Below are 19,728 nucleotides of genomic sequence, written 5' to 3'. Positions count from 1 at the left end.
GAAATAGAAAACTTTTCGACTACGTTGTGCACGCTCGCTAGCTAACGTGGGATCAATAGAGAATATAGTAACTTTCACCACAGATCATTTGAGGAGGACCGCTCCAAGGAAACGTGTTCTGTGTTCAGATGATCAAACAGACGATGGGTCATAGATGTTTGTTTGTTTGTGGCTGCAGCGTTCGCTCACTGAAAAGTCGTCTGTTTCCACTTTAAAATGTTGATTAAAAACGTTGCTGTCTGTTGATACTCTGACTTGGTTTAGTGCTACAATAGATGATCCAGAGGAACAAGACCCGCCCGGAGGACAGGAGCACGAAACCCCCGCGGACAAATACGACAAAGCCTCCTGGCTCTAAACCAAAGCCCGCTGACCCAGGCTGTGATCTGCTCCTCCACTAGAAGAACCAGAGGGAGGTGACGGGACGTCAGCGGGGTCTGTCGGCTTTCCTCCAGTGTCCACACACTCCCGGGCGGTAAAAATTTAAGGCATTCATTTCTTACGATCCAACTGTCAAGAATCTACCATGAGCGGAAGAGGCAAAGGAGGAAAATAGTTGAGTCACCTGAACCCGTCAGTGCCCGCGAGGGCAGAGAGCCCAGTGGCTCCCCTCAGCAACACGCCAGGTGCTCTGACAAGTTCGGCCAGAACTGGGTGCGGCTGAAGTTCACAGGTGAGAGCGACCTTCCCACCAGAGACTATGTCGGTCAGAGCCTTTTGTTTGATTCTTGCTGGATCAATGCCGCAGACATTTACTCTTTCAAATAGAAGAGACTTTGAACTGTGTTTCTTCCAGGAGGATCCTTTAAGGCGCTTCCTGGAAATTCAAGCAGCTAAACATGCTGAGGAAAAATGGAGAGACTGGTCTATTGAATCATCCATACAAACTGATGTCATCACTCTGGTAGTCAAATTCTGGACCGGCAGAATATCCGACCATGACGTTAATCTATATTTACAAAGATACTGCACTATTCTACATTGCACTAAACCACTGGATAAATTTGGCATCTGGAGTCAGAAAGTTACAAGGTCAAGATGCACAAAGACAGAACCGGTCAACATATTGCAATACCAAGTTCCATCTCTCTTGGACCGTACAACGGCCGCATCATTTACCCCGGACAGTCATCCAGCTGCTTCATATGCAACAGTACCGACCATCAGGCTAAACAATGTCACACTGTCAAATGCACGGCCCCCGGAGAGTCCACCACTGAGCAGCGTGACACTCCACCCGTGCAGCAGCACCTTCCTGTAGCGGAGCTACAGCCACCAGCCCCTCCTGACGACATCTCTTTTCTGTCAGGTGAGGGCAGTTTAGTTATTGACAGTGAGGAAGAGAGTGATGACAGTGAGGAAGAGAGTGTTGATGAAAATGATGATCAAAGATATGAAAGTGCCAGCGAGAGCCCCAGCTCTGACTTCAGTAGTGACATGTTGACAGCTGGCCAGCAGCACCCCCTCCCTTCTCCTCCTGATGCAGAGTAGCTCCTTCTCCCCCACACCTGAGTTTCCTGCTCCGAGCAGTAATAATTCAAACAGTGAGGTCCCGACTGAGTTAGTTGGAAAGAAAAGGCCAGCTCACTTTACCTCCCATAAAAGGAGAAACGGCTGGATGACAAGCCTACACCTTAAGACTGACATAAACTACCATGGGTTTTCTTAAAGTTGCCACCTGGAACGCTCGTGGTATTCAGTCTATGTCATTAAGAAAAGAAAAAACTGAATATCTTCTTAATACTGACTTTGACATCTTATGTACTCAAGAACTGAGACTGAATATGAACAATCATGTCGAAGATGTTAGTAAACTGTGGCAGAGTGGGAAATGTGTAATGTAAAGCTGGTGGTGTTTGTATATTTTCAGACATCATGATGTTAACATAATCAGAAGAAGAGATATTATTCCAGGAAGACTTCTGATGCTGGATTGTTATTATCAGGGTGAAAAATATCGTGTTATTAACCTGTACACTGCACCAGATGTTCTCAAGAAAGTCCAGCTATTTAAAAGACTTCGAGAATTGTTATTGGTTGGATTTACAATTATTTTATGTGGAGAGTTTAATACAGTAACAGATGACAATGACAGATGCAGCACAATAGCATTTAAGCGGAGCCCAGAAGGTAAACTCTTAAAGAAATCTGTAACGAAGTTAAATTAACAGATGTATGTAGAGCTGTTCATCCTTCTGGACTTTATTTTACAAGGTTTGACACTAAAACCAAAACTCATATCGATAGAATTTATGTGTCTTCACATTTTAATGTATCTCATTATTCTGCTGTTTTCAGTGACTTCTCTGATCACTTCTTAGTGAAAACATTTCTGTCATGTGGAAGCTCCACTAACAGAGGTTTAGACTTAACACCCAGTGTTTAAAGCATATAGATTTATTAATAGAACTGAAACAAGAAATCCATGAAATAATACAGCTAAAAAGTCTATCCAAATCTGATATTAAATTGTGGGAAATATTAAAACATGGAATAAAAGATTTCTTTAAATATAAATGTAGAGAAATAAATGTACAAATTATGATACATTAATGAAGACGTATATTAATCTTAAACAGAAGAAGGAACGATCTATTGCAGAGGAAGAAACTATGTCAGATATTAAATTTCAGTTAGATAAATATAACAATGAACTGTTGTATGGTATCTATAACCAGTCAGAATTTGAGGGCAGAGGAAATTTAATTCATGCAATTAAATCAAGACACAAACGAATCCAAAGTAAATTTATTAAATCTATTAAAAATAATTTAGGTGATACTGTCCATGGTGAAATGCAGAAAAGAGAAGTGATCAGAGACCTTTGTGCTGACGCATATAAAAAAAAATAGAAATAGAAGTTGACTGTGTAAATATTTTGTTAAAACATGTCCCGTTATACAGCTCTCTGACCTTCACTGAACTAACTGGTAATATTCGAAAAGATGAAGTGGTGAATGCTATTCAACAATTAAACTCTGGTGAAAGTCCCGGTCCAGACGGACTGCCCACTGAGTTTTATCAGTTATATATCGATGATGTAATTAACCTCCTTACTGCGATGTTTAATGAAGATTTAAACAGCAGCTGTATGGGGGACTCATTTTATCAAGGAGTTTTATGTTTGTTGTATAAAAAAGGTGATGACACTGATGTCAGTGATAATTACAGACATATAACTATTATGAACACAGATTATAAAATACTTGCTAAAATAATTATGAATAGATTACATGATATATTAGATAAAATTATAGATAAGGAACAAACCTGTGCAATTAAAGGGAGATTAATGTGGGATAACCTGAGCATCCTTAGAGAAACTGTGTCCAAACCAGACAAAAGATTCTTTATCATTGGGCTGGATCAAAAGAAAGCCTTTGATTACATTTCCAGAGATTATCTCTGGGCTGTTATGAAGGCTTATGGTTTCCCTGGTGACTTTATTCATGTAGTTAAGTGTCTGTATATGAAGTCCAGTGTCTGTGTTAATGTAAATGGTGTTTTATCTGAGCTCTTTGAGGTCGAGAGAGGGGTCAAACAGAGCTGCCCTCTTAGTGCTGCTTTGTACATTTTGGCTATAAGCCCTTTAATCAAAATAATCAACTCTGAAAGTTTGATCTCTGGTATATGTGTGGGTCACATGCCCAAGTTTACAGCAATTGCTTACGCTGATGATGTCACTGTTATTATAAAGAACCAATTGGAAATGGACGTTCTAACTAATCATTTAAATCTGTATGAACTAGCATGTGGTGCTAAGTTGAACCATAGTAAAACAGAGGGAGTTTGGATCGGAGACGAGAGGGACAAACCTAACATTAATGTTCAAATTAATCATGAAATAAAAATTTTGGGTATAACATATATATACATACATATAATTGTAGTGAAAGAAACTGGGAGCAAAAATTGACTGAAACCAAAGAAGAAGTAAAAAAATGGGAGAACAAAGGTACCAGTTATAAAACCAGAATCAACATCATTAAAACTTTCATCCTGTCCAAACTCTTTCTGGCTAACATCTTTCCTCCGTCAGAGAAAATGATTATGAAATTAAATAAACAGTGTGTTAATCTAGTGTGGGGTACAACCAGAGAGGTCACTAAAAGAGAAATAATGTTTAAAGGTAAGGAATATGGGGGTTTGGGGCCTGTGGATCTGGGCATTAAATTAAAGGTTGCTTTTGTTAGAAATGTGTCTGCTGCATTCCTCAGAAATGCTCTCTGGATAGGGAACAGATCACTGTGGAGAAAAAGGAGAGGGAGAGACAGAACTGGCCCATATTATAAATTATTATATGCTGATTATCTAATGGAACACCAACATTTAAATATTGATTGGTGTAGTTCATCCAGTAAACATATTTTTAATATAATTAATAATTATAAATATGGAGGCCTTATAAAATATAAATACATATCTGATAATTATAGCAATGAAGTGATAAATATATTAAAAAAATAAAACCATGTCAGAGAGCATCAGAGACAACAGATGGCTGACATCAGTGGGCAGACTCCCAGTGAGAGCAGTTGTTTCATGGAGTTGTTACGTTACCATCAAAATATGTCCAATGATCAACTGCTGAAACTCAAGAACATCTGCTAATGAACTGTTACAGAGCACAAGAGGTGTGGAGCATTTTAAAAGGTCTGGGTGTGAACTTTAAAGTGTGCTACAAATCTGTTATGTATGGATGGACTCTTGGATGAGAAGATGCCCCCGAAACACAAAGAGTTGTTTCAAATGATCATCAGTGTAGTTTGTCTTAAAATATGGAAAACAAGATGTGCCGTGACTCTACATCAGACTGTCATAGACAGCAACATGGTCGTGAGGCAGGTACTCACAGACCTCCGGAGGAGGAAAACAATGGACAAACTCTCACCTGAAGAGACACGTCCTCATGTTAATGATGTAATTCATCTGTTTAACATTGCTGTATAAGTTGTGTATTAAACTGAGTCTTTAAAAGCAACGTTATGATGTTGAATTATAGTGCAGTAGACTATATATTAATTTCATGGTTGAGATTCCTAATGCATACTAGACTATCACTTAAACGTGTCTCATAATGCTGTTCCTCAGTCATCTTGTAATCACCTGTATTTATTACAAACAAAAGCAGAAGCAATTCGGAAGAGAATAAGGTTAATAAAGTGAAAATATTAGGTTTGACCCTCTGTAACAAAGAATGTAGTGTTTGTGGTGTGGGAGGATGACATAACCCTTTCTAAATTGAAAAGGAAAACTGTGGTTGTCAATAAATGCATCATGCTTCTTAGAACATATTTAATTCATATTAATGTCATAGTCCAACAGTGTTTCAGGGACTTGTAATAATGTCTTTCATAGTTAAAATTAAATAAAACTTTTCAGACTTATGTGTAAATTGTATTTTATTAGTAACTTTTTAAAATCATAAGTAATATTAAATATCACAGTGTTTCAGGGACATTAGTGTTTTTAGTTTATTTATTTTTTTAAATAAACTTTATTAAATTTCAATTACAAGTACAGACAGAATTTATCAGCATACAATTTAGATATAAGACAACACAAGACAACAACAGGCTACACACCAACATGAGGGAAGATGTCAGTGTGTTTACAGCTTCAGTCACACAGGACTGTTTCAGAAACTCGTGTGCAGCGCATGCTCAGTCGCGTCTAGAGAAATAGCCAATGCTGTGCGAGTAACAGCACAGTCATCTTTGCATGAGTCACGCATAAAGTGTATCGTCTCAGAAACAGAGTTATCGTATCATACTTCCTCAGACATCAGCTGAAGCGAGAATGCCTGAGCCCGCCAAAGCACCCTCAAAAGGCGCCAAGAAAGGCGTCACTAAACCGCCCAAAGGCAACAAGAAGAGGAAGTCCAAGAAGAGGAGGGAGAGCTACGCCATCTACGTGTACAAGGTGCTGAAGCAGGTCCACCCCGACACCGGCATCTCCTCCAAGGCCATGGGCATCATGAACTCCTTCGTCAGCGACATCTTTGAGCGCATCGCCGGTGAGGCCTCCCGTCTGGCTCACTACAACAAGCGCTCCACCATCACTTCCAGGGAGATCCAGACCGCCGTCCGCCTGCTGCTGCCCGGGGAGCTGGCCAAGCACGCCGTGTCTGAGGGCACCAAGGCCGTCACCAAGTACACCAGCTCCAAGTAAACACCTCTGCTCTCACTCAGCGACACAGCTACAACACAAAGGCTCTTTTAAGAGCCACACACTCACACTCTGCAGAGCTCGTCCTCTTCTGTCCAACTCTGATATAAAATTATAAATCCATAGACCATTTAATAAATCTATATGATTATTAGTCAGATGATAACAGTTGGATTGTCTTGTATTTAGCTGTGTAAAAGAGTTCTTTTACTGAACAATCATGACACTGAGTTCAACAAAATCCATAAGTCACTCTAATAGAAATTTATTGTTAATAGTGTAACCACATCAATGTTTAGCATAAATCTTTTGAGTAAATAAAGAAACTTAATGAGGAAAATTGCTGAAGTGACAGAAACATGAACGGTGAACCACAGTTAATAATGAAGATAATAAAGTCATCCTCAATTATTGGTGTCAATAAATAGACTTGTGTGTGCAGCTGAATCACTACAAATACATTAATCAATCAATAGATATTATTTTTGTTTAATTATAGTCTTGTGTAAACTACAAAAGTAAAAAAAACATTAAATGTGTAATACCTGTTTTTAAAGTTCTGTATTAAATGTGTATTAAATAATCCTCCTGCTGACATGAAATATTAACATATTTCATTAGTGTAGTTTATTCTCAGTCAAAATGTGATGTGATACATGTTATAGAAATATATACAAATATACCTCACACTTTGTCTATAAGGTAAATCACATTTTGATAATTTGTCATTAGTTATCAAACCTGAATATTATACAGACAGACTGAGCCTGGTTTTAACGACTCCACTGAGATAATGATAAACCAGTTAGTGTTGGTGAACTGTAATTTATTTTATGTTTGGAGAGTGTGTGATTTTTGATATTATAACTTGTGATGTGTTTATTCATTATAAAAAGGAGAACACAAAGAGAAGCAGCTTCACACAGCACATTTATACCCTGGGACAGTGACGCTGCAGGTTGGTGAGATGAGGATGGAAATAAAATGTGAAATGAATCAAAATAAAAACACAATTGACTCCATCTTGTATTAATTCATGTGTATGTTTGTATAATGACTTTAGAGTGGGAGGATTATGAGCAACAATGTCTTTGTTTGTAATAATTATAGAAAACTTTTCAAATGAGGATAAGTTATTAATAAAATAACAATTTACACTCAACTTTGAAAACAATTAATATTGATATTAATATCACAGTGTTTCAGGGACTTATTTTTTAAATAAACTTATCAACTTTCAAGTACAAACATTAGAATGCCCACTGATATCAGCCATCCGATGTCTCTGGAATGATTTTACTTTTTAATATATTTATCACTTCATTGCTATAATTATCAGATACGTGTTTATATTTTATAAGGCCCCCATATTTAAAATTATTAGTTGTATTAAAAATTTGCTTGCTGGATGAACGACACCAATCAATATTCAAATGTTGGTGTTCTATTAAATAATCACCATATACTAATTTATAATACGGGACAGATCTAGCTCTCCCTCTTTCTCCACAATGATCCATCACCTGTCCAAAGAACATTTCTGAGGAGCAGCTGATCCATTAATGTAACACCAGGTCTACAGCCCCCCGTATCCCTGACCTGTACACATTAGTTCTCTGTTAGTTAATAATAATAACAATAACACATTTTATTTGGAGGCGCCTTTCAAGTCACCCAAGGTCACCTTACAGAAGTAGAAGATAAAAGACATTAAAACAAAACATCAGCATAAGAACAAGTGTAGTGCACAGTGTCCAGTTAGAGTCAATATGCCAGTTTGAACAGGTGGGTTTTGAGTTGGGATATGAATGATCTCAAGGCGATTGAATCGAACGCAACTGGACTCCGTTTTGTCATAGAAGACGTTTCACCTCTTATCCAAGAGGCTTCATCAGTTCATGCTTGTCTGACTAGACTGGAACTAGTCTGACAAACTGGTGTGGAAACAACCCAGGTGTTGGGATTCACAGGACCACAGATGATTGACTAACCCGTCAGACTAGTTCGAGCCTAGTCAGACAAGCATGAACTGATGAAGCCTCTTGGATAAGAGGTGAAACGTCTTCTAAGACAAAACCAAGTCCAGTTGTGTTCGATTCAATTGTCTTGAGATAACTATGACCTGGATGAATGAGAATATCCACAGGTATGATTTGAATGATGTGATGGAGTCTGACTGTCTTATGTGTGGGGGGAGGGAGTTCCAGAGTCTGGGTGCCGAGCAGCTGGAGTGGATTTGGAGCCGACGAGCAGGGCGTCTGTTTTATTGCCATTAAGCTTCAGGAAGTTCCTGCTCATCCAGCTCCGGATGTCTTCAAGACAGATGGTGAGGGAGGTGGGAGGAATGACAGTGGTGGGTTTGGAGGAGATGTAGACCTGTGTGTCGTCAGCGTAGCAGTGAAAATGGACCCCATGGTGATGGAGGATTGTGCCGAGGGGGAGGAGGTAGATGATGAAGAGAAGTGGACCCAAGATTGACCCCTGGGGGACACCCAGTGAAACACCTGAACACCTCCCTCTAGTTACCTCTCTGCTGGTACCCCACACTGCATTAACACACTGTTTAATTTCATTTTAATTTCATCTGAAGGAGGAAAGATGTTAGCCAGGAAGAGGAGTTTGGGCAGGATGAAGGTCTTAATGATGTTGATTCTAGTTCTATAGGTGGTGCATTTGTTCTCCCAATTTTTTTACTACTTTGATTTCAGTCAGTTTTTTCTCCCAGTTTCTTTCACTACAGTCTCTACAACAAAATGTTATACCCAAAATTTTCATTTCTTGATTAACTTGAACATTAATGTTCGGTTTGTCCCTCTCGTCTCCCTTTGTTTTATTATGATTTAATTTAGCACCAGATGCTCATTCATACAGATTCAAATGATTAGTTAACACGTCCATTTCTAACTGATTTTTTTTATAATAACGGTGATGTCATCAGCGCAGGCAATTGCTGTAAACTTGCACAGAGGACCTACACATGTACCAGAGATTAGACTTTCAGAGTTGATTAATTTGATCAAAGGGTTTATGGCCAAAATGTATAAGGCAGCACTAAGAGGGCAGCCCTGTTTGACCCCTCTCCCGACTAACATATCATGGAATCTGTTCATAATTCTTTTAGCAAGTATTTTATAATCTGTGTTCATAATAGTTATATGTCTGCAGTTATCTATGTCGGTGTCATCACCTTTCTTACAACAAACATAAAACACCTTTGTTGAAAACAGTTGAACAATGAGATACATTAAAATGTGAAGACACATAAATCCTATCGATACGAGTTTTGGTTTTAGTGTCAAACCTTGTAAAATAAAGTCCAGAAGGATGAACAGCTCTACATACATCTGTTAATTTAACTTCGTTACAGATTTCTTTAAGAGTTTACCTTCTGGGCTCAGCTTAAATGCTATTGTGCTGCATCTGTCATTGTCATCTGTTACTGTATTAAACTCTCCACATAAAATAATTGTAAATCCAACCAATAACAATTCTCGAAGTCTTTTAAATAGCTGGACTTTCTTACGAGCATCTGGTGCAGTGTACAGGTTAATAACACGATATTTTTCACCCTGATAATAACAATCCAGCATCAGAAGTCTTCCTGGAATAATATCTCTTCTTCTGATTATGTTAACATCATGATGTCTGAAAATATACAAACACCACCAGCTTTACATTACACATTTCCCACTCTGCCACAGTTTACTAACATCTTCGACATGATTGTTCATATTCAGTCTCAGTTCTTGAGTACATAAGATGTCAGAGTCAGTATTAAGAAGATATTCAGTTTTTTCTTTTCTTAATGACATAGACTGAATACCACGAGCGTTCCAGGTGGCAACTCATGTAAATGTTTCTGTGACATGACTTATTCTGGAGTGGGAGGATTAAAAAACAGGAATGTCTTTGTTCATTTAAATTATATTAAATTTAACAATCTGAAGTGTAAATTGGATTTACCTCGTTTCAAAAACATGAGTAATATTTATATTGTCATCAAAGCCCATCACTGGTGGTTAGTTGGTAAGACGAGGATGAAATGGATGTATATATCATGTATGAATATCTTTATTTTGATTTTAAATGAATCCACATAAAAACAATTCACTACATTTTGTATTAATTCATGTGTATGTTTGTATAATAACTTTAGAGTGGGTTATGAGCAACAATGTCTTTGATACTAATGATTATAGAAAACTTTTCAAACTTTAGTGTAAATTGTTATTTTATTAAGAACTTTTCCTCGTTTTAAAACATAATTAATATTAATATGACAGTGTTTGAGGGACTTATTAGTGTCACAGTGTGTTTACACATTCACTCACTTCTCATTCAGGACCGTTGGAAAGGCTCGTGTGGCGCATGCGCTGTTGCGTCTAGAGCGTGTCAGCCAATCCTGTACGAGCAACAGCACAGTCAAATTTGCATGAAGCGCATACAAGTTGTACCGGCTGTAAGCACAGCCGCATTACCCGTCGAACGACACTCTTCAGACGCAACCATGCCTGACGCAACAACCAAAACTCCAGCGGGCCGGAAGGGCTCAAAGAAAGCCGCGGCTAAAACCACCAAGACCGGCAACAAGAAGAGGAAGTCCAAGAAGAGGAGGGAGAGCTACGCCATCTACGTGTACAAGGTGCTGAAGCAGGTCCACCCCGACACCGGCATCTCCTCCAAGGCCATGGGCATCATGAACTCCTTCGTCAGCGACATCTTTGAGCGCATCGCCGGTGAGGCCTCCCGTCTGGCTCACTACAACAAGCGCTCCACCATCACTTCCAGGGAGATCCAGACCGCCGTCCGCCTGCTGCTGCCCGGGGAGCTGGCCAAGCACGCCGTGTCTGAGGGCACCAAGGCCGTCACCAAGTACACCAGCTCCAAGTAAACACCTCTGCTCTCACTCAGCGACACAGCTACAACACAAAGGCTCTTTTAAGAGCCACACACTCACACTCTGCAGAGCTCGTCCTCTTCTGTCTCATCTCTTAGTCATAGATTGTTACAATAATGTAAAAGTTCATCATACAAATATTCACGTCTGTTAATATAGTTAACTGTGTTTAAAAGAAAGTATAACTTATAACCTATATCAATTTAATTCGCTCTTCAAGGGATAGTGAAATAAAAGATTTTAATCCTTGCATTGTGTTTTTACTATTGTGGTGATAATATACCGGTGTCATCACTGTTAATTCATGTAGTATACAGCACAGTCAGACCAGGGTTGTTTGTCACTGCGCTTATTGCAGCCACACTAGAAGAGAAACATCTCCCTGCAGAGTTACCACCATTTTGGACCTGTGTATGTGAGATTTAGATTAGATTATCATTTTGAAGTCATCTTTTCAGCTAACGTGGCTAGTGTGCTAGCTGTGCTAGCTAATGTTGGCAGCCATAAACAAGCAGCTATGGTTCATTGTGTTGTAATTTAAATAAAGGACACATTCTAGCGCTAACATAGCTAGCTTGTTGAAATGTTGACTCCTCCCCCTGTGAGGTGATTGGCTGAATTAAAAACTGTTAAGTGTTTGATTGACAGGGGATTGTGTGTTTCTGATTGGCCACATTAAAAAAGGGTTGACAGATACCCCGCCCTCTACAGCACGCACATGTGCACGTCTTAAATGGCGGCTCTGCAGGAGGATGTTTCTCTTCATTTTGCATCGGTCATTTTGTCCAGCGCACAAAACACTGAGGTGAGGAGATATTTTCTCATTTTCATGGTTCAGAGTAATTTTTCATGTTGGTGTTTTTATCTTAAAGGTTTTTAGGTTATCTGTCATTTAAGTTGAAGGAAACAGCTTTGATTTGAAACAGCTTTTAGCGAGCAAGCTAACACCATGTGGTAGCTAGCTTAAAATGTTTGTCAGGAGGTCAGTTGAGGACGACTGTCACATGTAGGACATCTCATGTTTCTTTAATACATTCATAGTACATTCATACATTACATAAAGTTTAGATCATTTTCAGCACTGAAACAGAACATACGTCGGCCGTCGGATGTAGTCTGTGTAGTGTGTTCAAATGCAACTGACACATGGCGATGTAGTTCTTTGATGTCGGTTTGGTGTGTCTGCAGTTGGAGAGGTCCAAACCCAGTGTTTCTAGGTGCCCTAAAAATGAGTCACATAAGCCTTCTCCTGTTGTGTCAAGTGCCTGAAGAAAACCAACAAAGTGCTCATGAATACCTTTTGAGCCATGAGTTCAACTTGCCCAAGGAAATTTCCATTTCCAGGCTCAAACAGCCTGTCAGACTGACCATGAAATGCTAGATTGTGCTCTGCCAGATGGTTAACAATTGCAGTTAATCTTGTCAGAACCTCTTTCCAGCGATTTACTTCAAGAGAAAGTAGATTTTGGTTTGTCTGATCTATAGATGTGTTTGTCTGGAGTTTCTGTGATAGGTTGCGCCAAGTATCCATATTTGCAATGTGCTCAGCTGACTTTTCATGTTGTCTCAGGTGGGCTGAAAGATTTTTCCAATCATTAAACCCATCATCACTCAGCTGATTGCTCCTTTCTCTGTCGCCAAACAGGCAGCAGCAAAAGCAAATAACACAGTCCTTCTTTTCACTGTAGACAAGCCACGATCTGCTTATCTTTTCTCCATTTTTCATTTGCATGTAGTAATTGCTGCTAGTAAATCTGCACCCCTCTTCATTTCTTGGGAAAATCCTGTCCTTCACCTGAAGTGGTCCTCTCTGCACCTATCTGACAGCTGTTGTGGCCAGAGTGCTGGATCATCTTCAAGTGGACTAACGAGCTGAGTGGATGATGCTGGATTCTCACAATCTGGTGGAACAACATCATCCTCAAAGCCTGGCAGGATGCTCTCACAGCCCACCCCTGTCTCATTCTGAAAACAAACACACACAAAACACAGTGTAAGGCTTGTACCCAGTGGTGTAATGTGACTAAGTACATTTACTCATGTACTGTACTAAAGTAGAATTTTGAGGATTTCATGCAACTTCATACGTCTACTCCACTGTATCTCAAATACTGCACTTTCTACTCCACTACATTTGTCTGACAGCTTTATGCATTCTTTACGTTGCAGGTTACATTTATTTTCAAACCCTTCCTGCCGAGTGAAAACCATGCACTCCCAAATGATGATTATTTAATGCTAATATTTGTGATAAACTGACAGGGTCTTCCTTTGTGGGGTGATTTAAGCCAAAACTCTTAAAAAACCCTTTGGACCAGCAGGAAAATGCATCATGACAAAGCTGAAAACAGGCTGTTTTGCAACGACTAGTGATGCTAAATATATGACAACTGCTTAAACTGCCCAACAGTATATAAATTCATTTAAAAATTAGCTCAGCCTTAAACATCTACAGCAGTAAATTATAACACACATTAAAGTGATATTAATACAAAGCTATGACACTTTACAAAGTATGTAATTTACTTACATACTTTGTAATATTTTTAATTCATAACGTAAAGGAATACTTATCAATATAGAAAAATTTTACCTCTTGGACAGTTTTGATAACGTTACTCACTGGTTGTTCATCTCGGTCTCCACACGACGGACCCTCCTGAACAGATGTTGACTTTGTTGCGGCCGGTTGATTGTTGCTGGTGGTGACGGTGGAAAAACTAGTGACTTGTCAATTTTGTGACAAATTTTCTACTCTCCTCCTTCTTTCTCCTTTTCTCAGCTCCGCTGGGGTAACTTCTTTTCATTTCTCTCACCTTTGTCGTTGTCTTCTTCTTTTCTCCTCTTCTCTTCTTCGTGCCAAGCCGTTTGTTTTGCTGCTGTCTTCCTGAATCCTTTCAGCACATGCGCATTAAGATGGACTAGTCCAATGTAGTGGGGACTGAAGGGGGGCCCCGAGACACATAATACAATAAGCATTCTGCTGGCATTTTAGCGAAAGGATTTTAATCAAAAACATGAATAATGTGCGCAAATAAGAAAAAAACTTTATTAACCATAAATACTTTAAAAAATAAAAATTAAACCATGACACAGATGAGATTGTCTTTACCCCCTGTGACTGTACAAAATGATAGTTATGTACTGTAACTCCAGATTCTATGAATGTAGGCGCAGCCCTCTAAGGCTACTAGTGGGTTTATCCCTCGCGCACACGCTCAGCACTGAGAAAATTTAGTCTGCGCCCACCTGCAGGATGGCCCCACCCACAGCTCCCAGAACAGCTTTTTCTTCAGCTACTCACGGAGCCAGTGGGGCCCATAACTTAGAGGGCTGCACCTATACTCATAGAATCTGAAGTTACAGTACGTAGGCCTAACTATTGTTCTATTTCGTATAGGCTTTGCCCTCTAAGGCTATCGCTAGTGGGTTATGGGTGAAGCAGGATATAGTCCATGCCACACTGGGTCCGTCCGGTACCACAAGCACACCTACTTCAAGAAAGCGAGCAAAAACACTCCCTGCCCCGCCATTCAACATGCGTAAAAACGCATCGCATAGCCCCAAAAGCCCAAAAAGTTTCAGTTTGGGGGAAATGACAGGTAGGAATAAATAAACCTACTGCTGTGAGGAGCTGAGATGAAGATTACGAACTGTAACAGTTCAGCGAGGGACATAGTAGGCACAGTATGTGGGATGAAGGCAGGACAATATGCTTATTGCTGTTCAAGTCCCCGTTTGGACCAAATATGGAGCGTGGACCGGTGGCTGGAGAGGTGCCAGTTCACCTCCTGGGCACTGCCGAGGTGCCCTTGAGCAAGGCACTGGACCCCCCAACCCCTCGGGGCGCCTGACCAAGGCAGCCCCCTCACTCTGACATCTCTCCACTTTGTGCATGTATAGGTCCTGTTTGTGCATGTGTGTGTCTTTCAGACCTGTGTGTAATTGACAAAAGAGTGAAAACATTGAATTTCCCTTCAGGGGGATTAATAAAGGAAATAAATAAAATAAAAACAGTAGGGGGCTGAGGGCTGAGCCCTGTGGAACACCAGCTTCTGGGCTAAATCTGTTGGAGATTGAGGCTCCCACTCTTACTCCAATGTCTCTGTCCTTTAAAAAACTGTTTAAAAGCACCACCATCTGCTGTGGGAGTTTAAGGTTGTGGTCCAGCAGCCTGTATATGAGTCCTTCATGCCACATCTTATTAAACGCTTATTCAATGTTAAAAAAAAAGACTCTAATTGTTATCATTTTTCTGTTAAAACCCCTTCTGCCATCTTCTGCCAGCCTCAGGATGTTGTCAGTTGTGCTTTTCTCTTTCCTGAATCCTGCCTGGTGGACCCCCAAACTCCCAGAGCATCAGCATGTTTTTGAAGCCTGTCAGGAGCTGATTGTAAAGGGTCTCGATGCAATTTATAGCCATTGTGAGACGGTGGGTGGGGCCCATCCCGCAGGTGGGCGTGAACTCAATTTTCTCAATGCTGCATGTGTGCACGAGGGATAAACCCACTACCTATAGCCTTAGAGGGCGAAGCCTATACAAAATAGAACTTTCTCCAGTCTGGACTGAGAGGAGTCCCGCAGGATGAAGCTGTGAAGTCCAGCAGCCAGGCTGCTTGCTCCGCTGTCGAGATGCTGTTCACAGAGTATCTCAGACCTTAACAGAGCTCCTGAGGTGAAACACTGTTAACAGCGGGGAGGAGGAGTTTAAGAACAAGGAAACATTTGCTGCTGAACGTTCCCCTAACCTAACATAGTTTACAGAGCACTGAAACAAGAAAGAAGAGACGTGGCTCAGTGACCTGACAAACAGACGTCACATAGAAAGAATAAAATACAGTCTTCTGGACAAACTTCATATTCTGCCTCATTATCTTATTAGTGTGACCTGAAATCAGCATCATGGAGGAACAGTGGGGGGGCATTTGTATTTATGATTTTTAACTTGTATTTTTATTGGGATCTCATTGCAAGTGTGTGCATGCTGTGAACCACTGTAGTTAACTCAGGTGACCTGTAGGACCGGTGTTATAAAGTAACTGAGACCATGACGTCATGTTAGGGAAGGCATCTGTGGATATGACGTGTATCTGTGGAGCTCAGTGTTCTGAAGCCTTCCTGTAAAACAGTGGTGTAAATATACAGTGCAGATGGTGCAGTTGCACCTGCTGGGGTGGAGGGGCCCACAGAGAGAGAGCGGCCCCAGAAAGTATTTCAAATTGTCACTCCTGAGTAATATGCTCAGTGCTGTGTGCACTGAGGCTGTCATGTTCAATTCATGTAGGTACAGATGTGTCTGGTTCCTGGGCTGCTGTGTATTTATGTTTTCCCAGTTTTTATTCAGTGTATATATTCAGGAGGTAAAGAGCACATTCAGCTGACTATTGAGATACAGAACTGTCTTAATCATATTGGCACTGTGCTGAAATTAAACACATTTGACACAGAACTATATTACCAGATGTGAATATTTGTATGATGAACTTTGCATTATTGTAACAATCTATGACTAAGAGATGAGACAGAAGAGGACGAGCTCTGCAGAGTGTGAGTGTGTGGCTCTTAAAAGAGCCTTTGTGTTGTAGCTGTGTCGCTGAGTGAGAGCAGAGGTGTTTACTTGGAGCTGGTGTACTTGGTGACGGCCTTGGTGCCCTCAGACACGGCGTGCTTGGCCAGCTCCCCGGGCAGCAGCAGGCGGACGGCGGTCTGGATCTCCCTGGAAGTGATGGTGGAGCGCTTGTTGTAGTGAGCCAGACGGGAGGCCTCACCGGCGATGCGCTCAAAGATGTCGCTGACGAAGGAGTTCATGATGCCCATGGCCTTGGAGGAGATGCCGGTGTCGGGGTGGACCTGCTTCAGCACCTTGTACACGTAGATGGCGTAGCTCTCCCTCCTCTTCTTGGACTTCCTCTTCTTGTTGCCGGTCTTGGTGGTTTTAGCCGCGGCTTTCTTTGAGCCCTTCCGGCCCGCTGGAGTTTTGGTTGTTGCGTCAGGCATGGTTGTGTCTGAAGACTGTCGTTCGACGGGTAATGTGGCTGTGCTTACAGCCGGTACAACTTGTATGCGCTTCATGCAAATTTGACTGTGCTGTTGCTCGTACACGATTGGCTGACACGCTCTAGACGCAACAACGCATGCGCCACACGAGCCTTTCCAACGGTCCTGAATGAGAAGTGAGTGAATGTGTAAACACACTGTGACACTAATAAGTCCCTCAAACACTGTCATATTAATATTAATTATGTTTTAAAACGAGGAAAAGTTCTTAATAAAATAACAATTTACACTGAAGTTTGAAAAGTTTTCTATAATCATTAGTATCAAAGACATTGTTGCTCATAACCCACTCTAAAGTTATTATACAAACATACACATGAATTAATACAAAATGTAGTGAATTGTTTTTATGTTGATTCATTTAAAATCAAAATAAAGATATTCATACATGATATATACATCCATTTCATCCTCATCTTACCAACTAACCACCAGTGATGGGCTTTGATGACAATATAAATATTACTCATGTTTTTGAAACGAGGTAAATCCAATTTACACTTCAGATTGTTAAATTTAATATAATTTAAATGAACAAAGACATTCCTGTTTTTTAATCCTCCCACTCCAGAATAAGTCATGTCACAGAAACATTTACATGAATATTCCTCCAAAAAACATGTTCAGAACTTTATTATATGAATTCAGTGAAAATGAAAGTAAGGAGCTCAGAGACACATGTGTGTGTACAAGTGACAACAAGAGTATGAAACAGAAGTATGTCAATGTAAAGTAAAAACATCAAATAGAAATAAAAAAAATGTGCATCGTGCTGCAATGTTTAACACCAAGCTACTAAGAATCAAAGCTTTGTCACTGTGCTCTCAGTCTCAGTGTCTCAAAGTAGATATAAAACGCTGACACACCCCTGTTAAAATGCCAGGTTTTTGTGTTGAAAAAAAATGAGACCAAGATAAAACATTTCAGAATTTGTTTCACCTTTAATGTGACTAATAACCTGAATAATTCACTGTGACCTCACATGACGTGTGTGTGGCTCTTTAAAGAGCATTTACTCTGACTCGCTTTACTTTAACTTTTTACAATAAACAATAGCATTTTAAACTAAATAACTTCAGAAAATTATTTTTAAAAAAAAAGTAATTCATTATTATAATTACATTTTTGTGCTACATTATTGTATATTATGCTCTTTTCAGGTCACATCCTTGCTTGCTAACAGAAATGAAGGCCATCTTTTATAAAAACATGTTCTCTCCATTTAAATAACAACAAACACTCAACACGCCGACATCTTATTCATTTAGCTACGCAGCCATTTTATCACTTCTGATACAGCTGTAATTAACCCGACTTGTTTTTTCACACAGAACTCGTTAACAGTGATTATTAAGCACGTGTTAGGACGTGTCTCTTGAGGTGAGTGTGCGGCTCTTAAAAGAGCCTTTGTGTTGTTGAGTATCAGCGGGTCAGTGACGGTTTAACCTCCGAAGCCGTACAGGGTGCGGCCCTGCCTCTTGAGAGCGTACACCACATCCATGGCGGTCACCGTCTTCCTCTTGGCGTGCTCGGTGTAGGTGACGGCGTCACGGATGACGTTCTCCAGGAAGACCTTGAGCACACCGCGGGTCTCCTCGTAGATGAGACCGGAGATACGCTTCACTCCGCCGCGGCGAGCCAGACGGCGGATGGCGGGTTTGGTGATTCCCTGGATGTTATCACGGAGAACTTTGCGGTGACGCTTAGCGCCTCCTTTACCGAGTCCTTTGCCTCCTTTGCCTCTGCCGCTCATGGTTGATGCTTCGATGATTCCACAGTGCCTCCGCTCGGAAGGCACTCAGAGTATAAATCGTATCTGCGGACGTAAAAGAGAGCAGGCATGAGGATCTGATGGGAGGAGCCAGACTCTGCTGCCCCGCCCACAATTTAAAAACTGGGTTCCGTCATCATGAAAACTGCGCATGTGCTAGTCTGAACAAGGAGGAAGTTTTTTATTTTAATCAATGAAGCAGCAGCGGTATTAGACAAGGTTGCAACAGCTCTCCCTTACTATTTATTCTGGTAGCTGAGCTATTATCGATTATGATAAAAAATAATGGTACCGAGGGCATAAACATTTTGGAAAGAAATATTATAACTAGTCAATTTGCGGATGATACAACATTATTTTTAAAAAATGAAAGGCAAATTCCTAAAGTATTAGATTCCATCAACCAATTTTCCAAAGCAGCGGGCTTGAAACTAAATACTGATAGATACTGATAAATATTTGCTCTGCATGAAAACAAAAGTCAGATATTTGGGTATTGTTATCACCAAGAATAAAGAAATAAGGGAGAGAGAATTTTTTTGTAAAAATGTGGATAAATGTAAAATGATTCTGAACTCTTGGCTGCAGAGGGACATTACTGTATTTGAAAGGGTCCTGTTATCAAAAATGGAAAGTCTGTCTAGACCTATTTAGCCTGCTTTCTCACTTGAAATTTCAGATAAAATGACTAAACTTATCAACAGTATAAATTTTAAATTTATTTGGAAAAAACAAATGTCAGTATATTAGAAGAGCTGATGTTACCCATCAAATTATTCAATGTATTCCAAAGTTTTTTACTATCATTTACTCATTAATTCTTCCTTCATAATAT

The 19,728-nt window shown here is 40.1% G+C and overlaps 4 protein-coding genes across 4 annotated transcripts; 2 read left to right on the top strand and 2 right to left on the bottom strand.

Annotated features, from left to right (window-relative positions):
* The first annotated feature begins 5,774 nt into the window (after nucleotides 1-5,774).
* On the top strand, nucleotides 5,775-7,169 carry LOC117250439 (histone H2B 1.2-like). The gene has a single exon (XM_078172095.1). The coding sequence runs from the start codon at nucleotides 5,800-5,802 to the stop codon at nucleotides 6,169-6,171; it is 372 nt and encodes a 123-aa protein (XP_078028221.1). The 5' UTR covers nucleotides 5,775-5,799; the 3' UTR covers nucleotides 6,172-7,169.
* Nucleotides 7,170-10,635: 3,466 nt separating this feature from the next.
* Nucleotides 10,636-11,311, top strand: LOC117270436 (histone H2B 3-like). The gene has a single exon (XM_033648052.2). The coding sequence runs from the start codon at nucleotides 10,676-10,678 to the stop codon at nucleotides 11,057-11,059; it is 384 nt and encodes a 127-aa protein (XP_033503943.2). The 5' UTR covers nucleotides 10,636-10,675; the 3' UTR covers nucleotides 11,060-11,311.
* A 5,045-nt stretch (nucleotides 11,312-16,356) lies between these two features.
* LOC117270420 (histone H2B 3-like) lies at nucleotides 16,357-17,090 on the bottom strand. Its single transcript, XM_033648028.2, has one exon. It carries the CDS (start codon nucleotides 17,060-17,062, stop codon nucleotides 16,679-16,681), a length of 384 nt encoding a protein of 127 aa, XP_033503919.1. The 5' UTR covers nucleotides 17,063-17,090; the 3' UTR covers nucleotides 16,357-16,678.
* A 526-nt stretch (nucleotides 17,091-17,616) lies between these two features.
* Nucleotides 17,617-18,911, bottom strand: LOC117270478 (histone H4). The gene has a single exon (XM_033648113.2). The coding sequence runs from the start codon at nucleotides 18,873-18,875 to the stop codon at nucleotides 18,564-18,566; it is 312 nt and encodes a 103-aa protein (XP_033504004.1). The 5' UTR covers nucleotides 18,876-18,911; the 3' UTR covers nucleotides 17,617-18,563.
* Between the last annotated feature and the right edge of the window lie 817 nt (nucleotides 18,912-19,728).

The sequence above is a fragment of the Epinephelus lanceolatus genome, chromosome 11 (genome assembly GCF_041903045.1).
Source record: "Epinephelus lanceolatus isolate andai-2023 chromosome 11, ASM4190304v1, whole genome shotgun sequence".
NCBI classification, from domain to species: Eukaryota; Metazoa; Chordata; class Actinopteri; order Perciformes; family Serranidae; genus Epinephelus; species Epinephelus lanceolatus.
The sequence above is the reverse complement of the archived record's forward strand: the minus strand, read 5'-3'. Positions and strand labels throughout refer to the sequence as shown.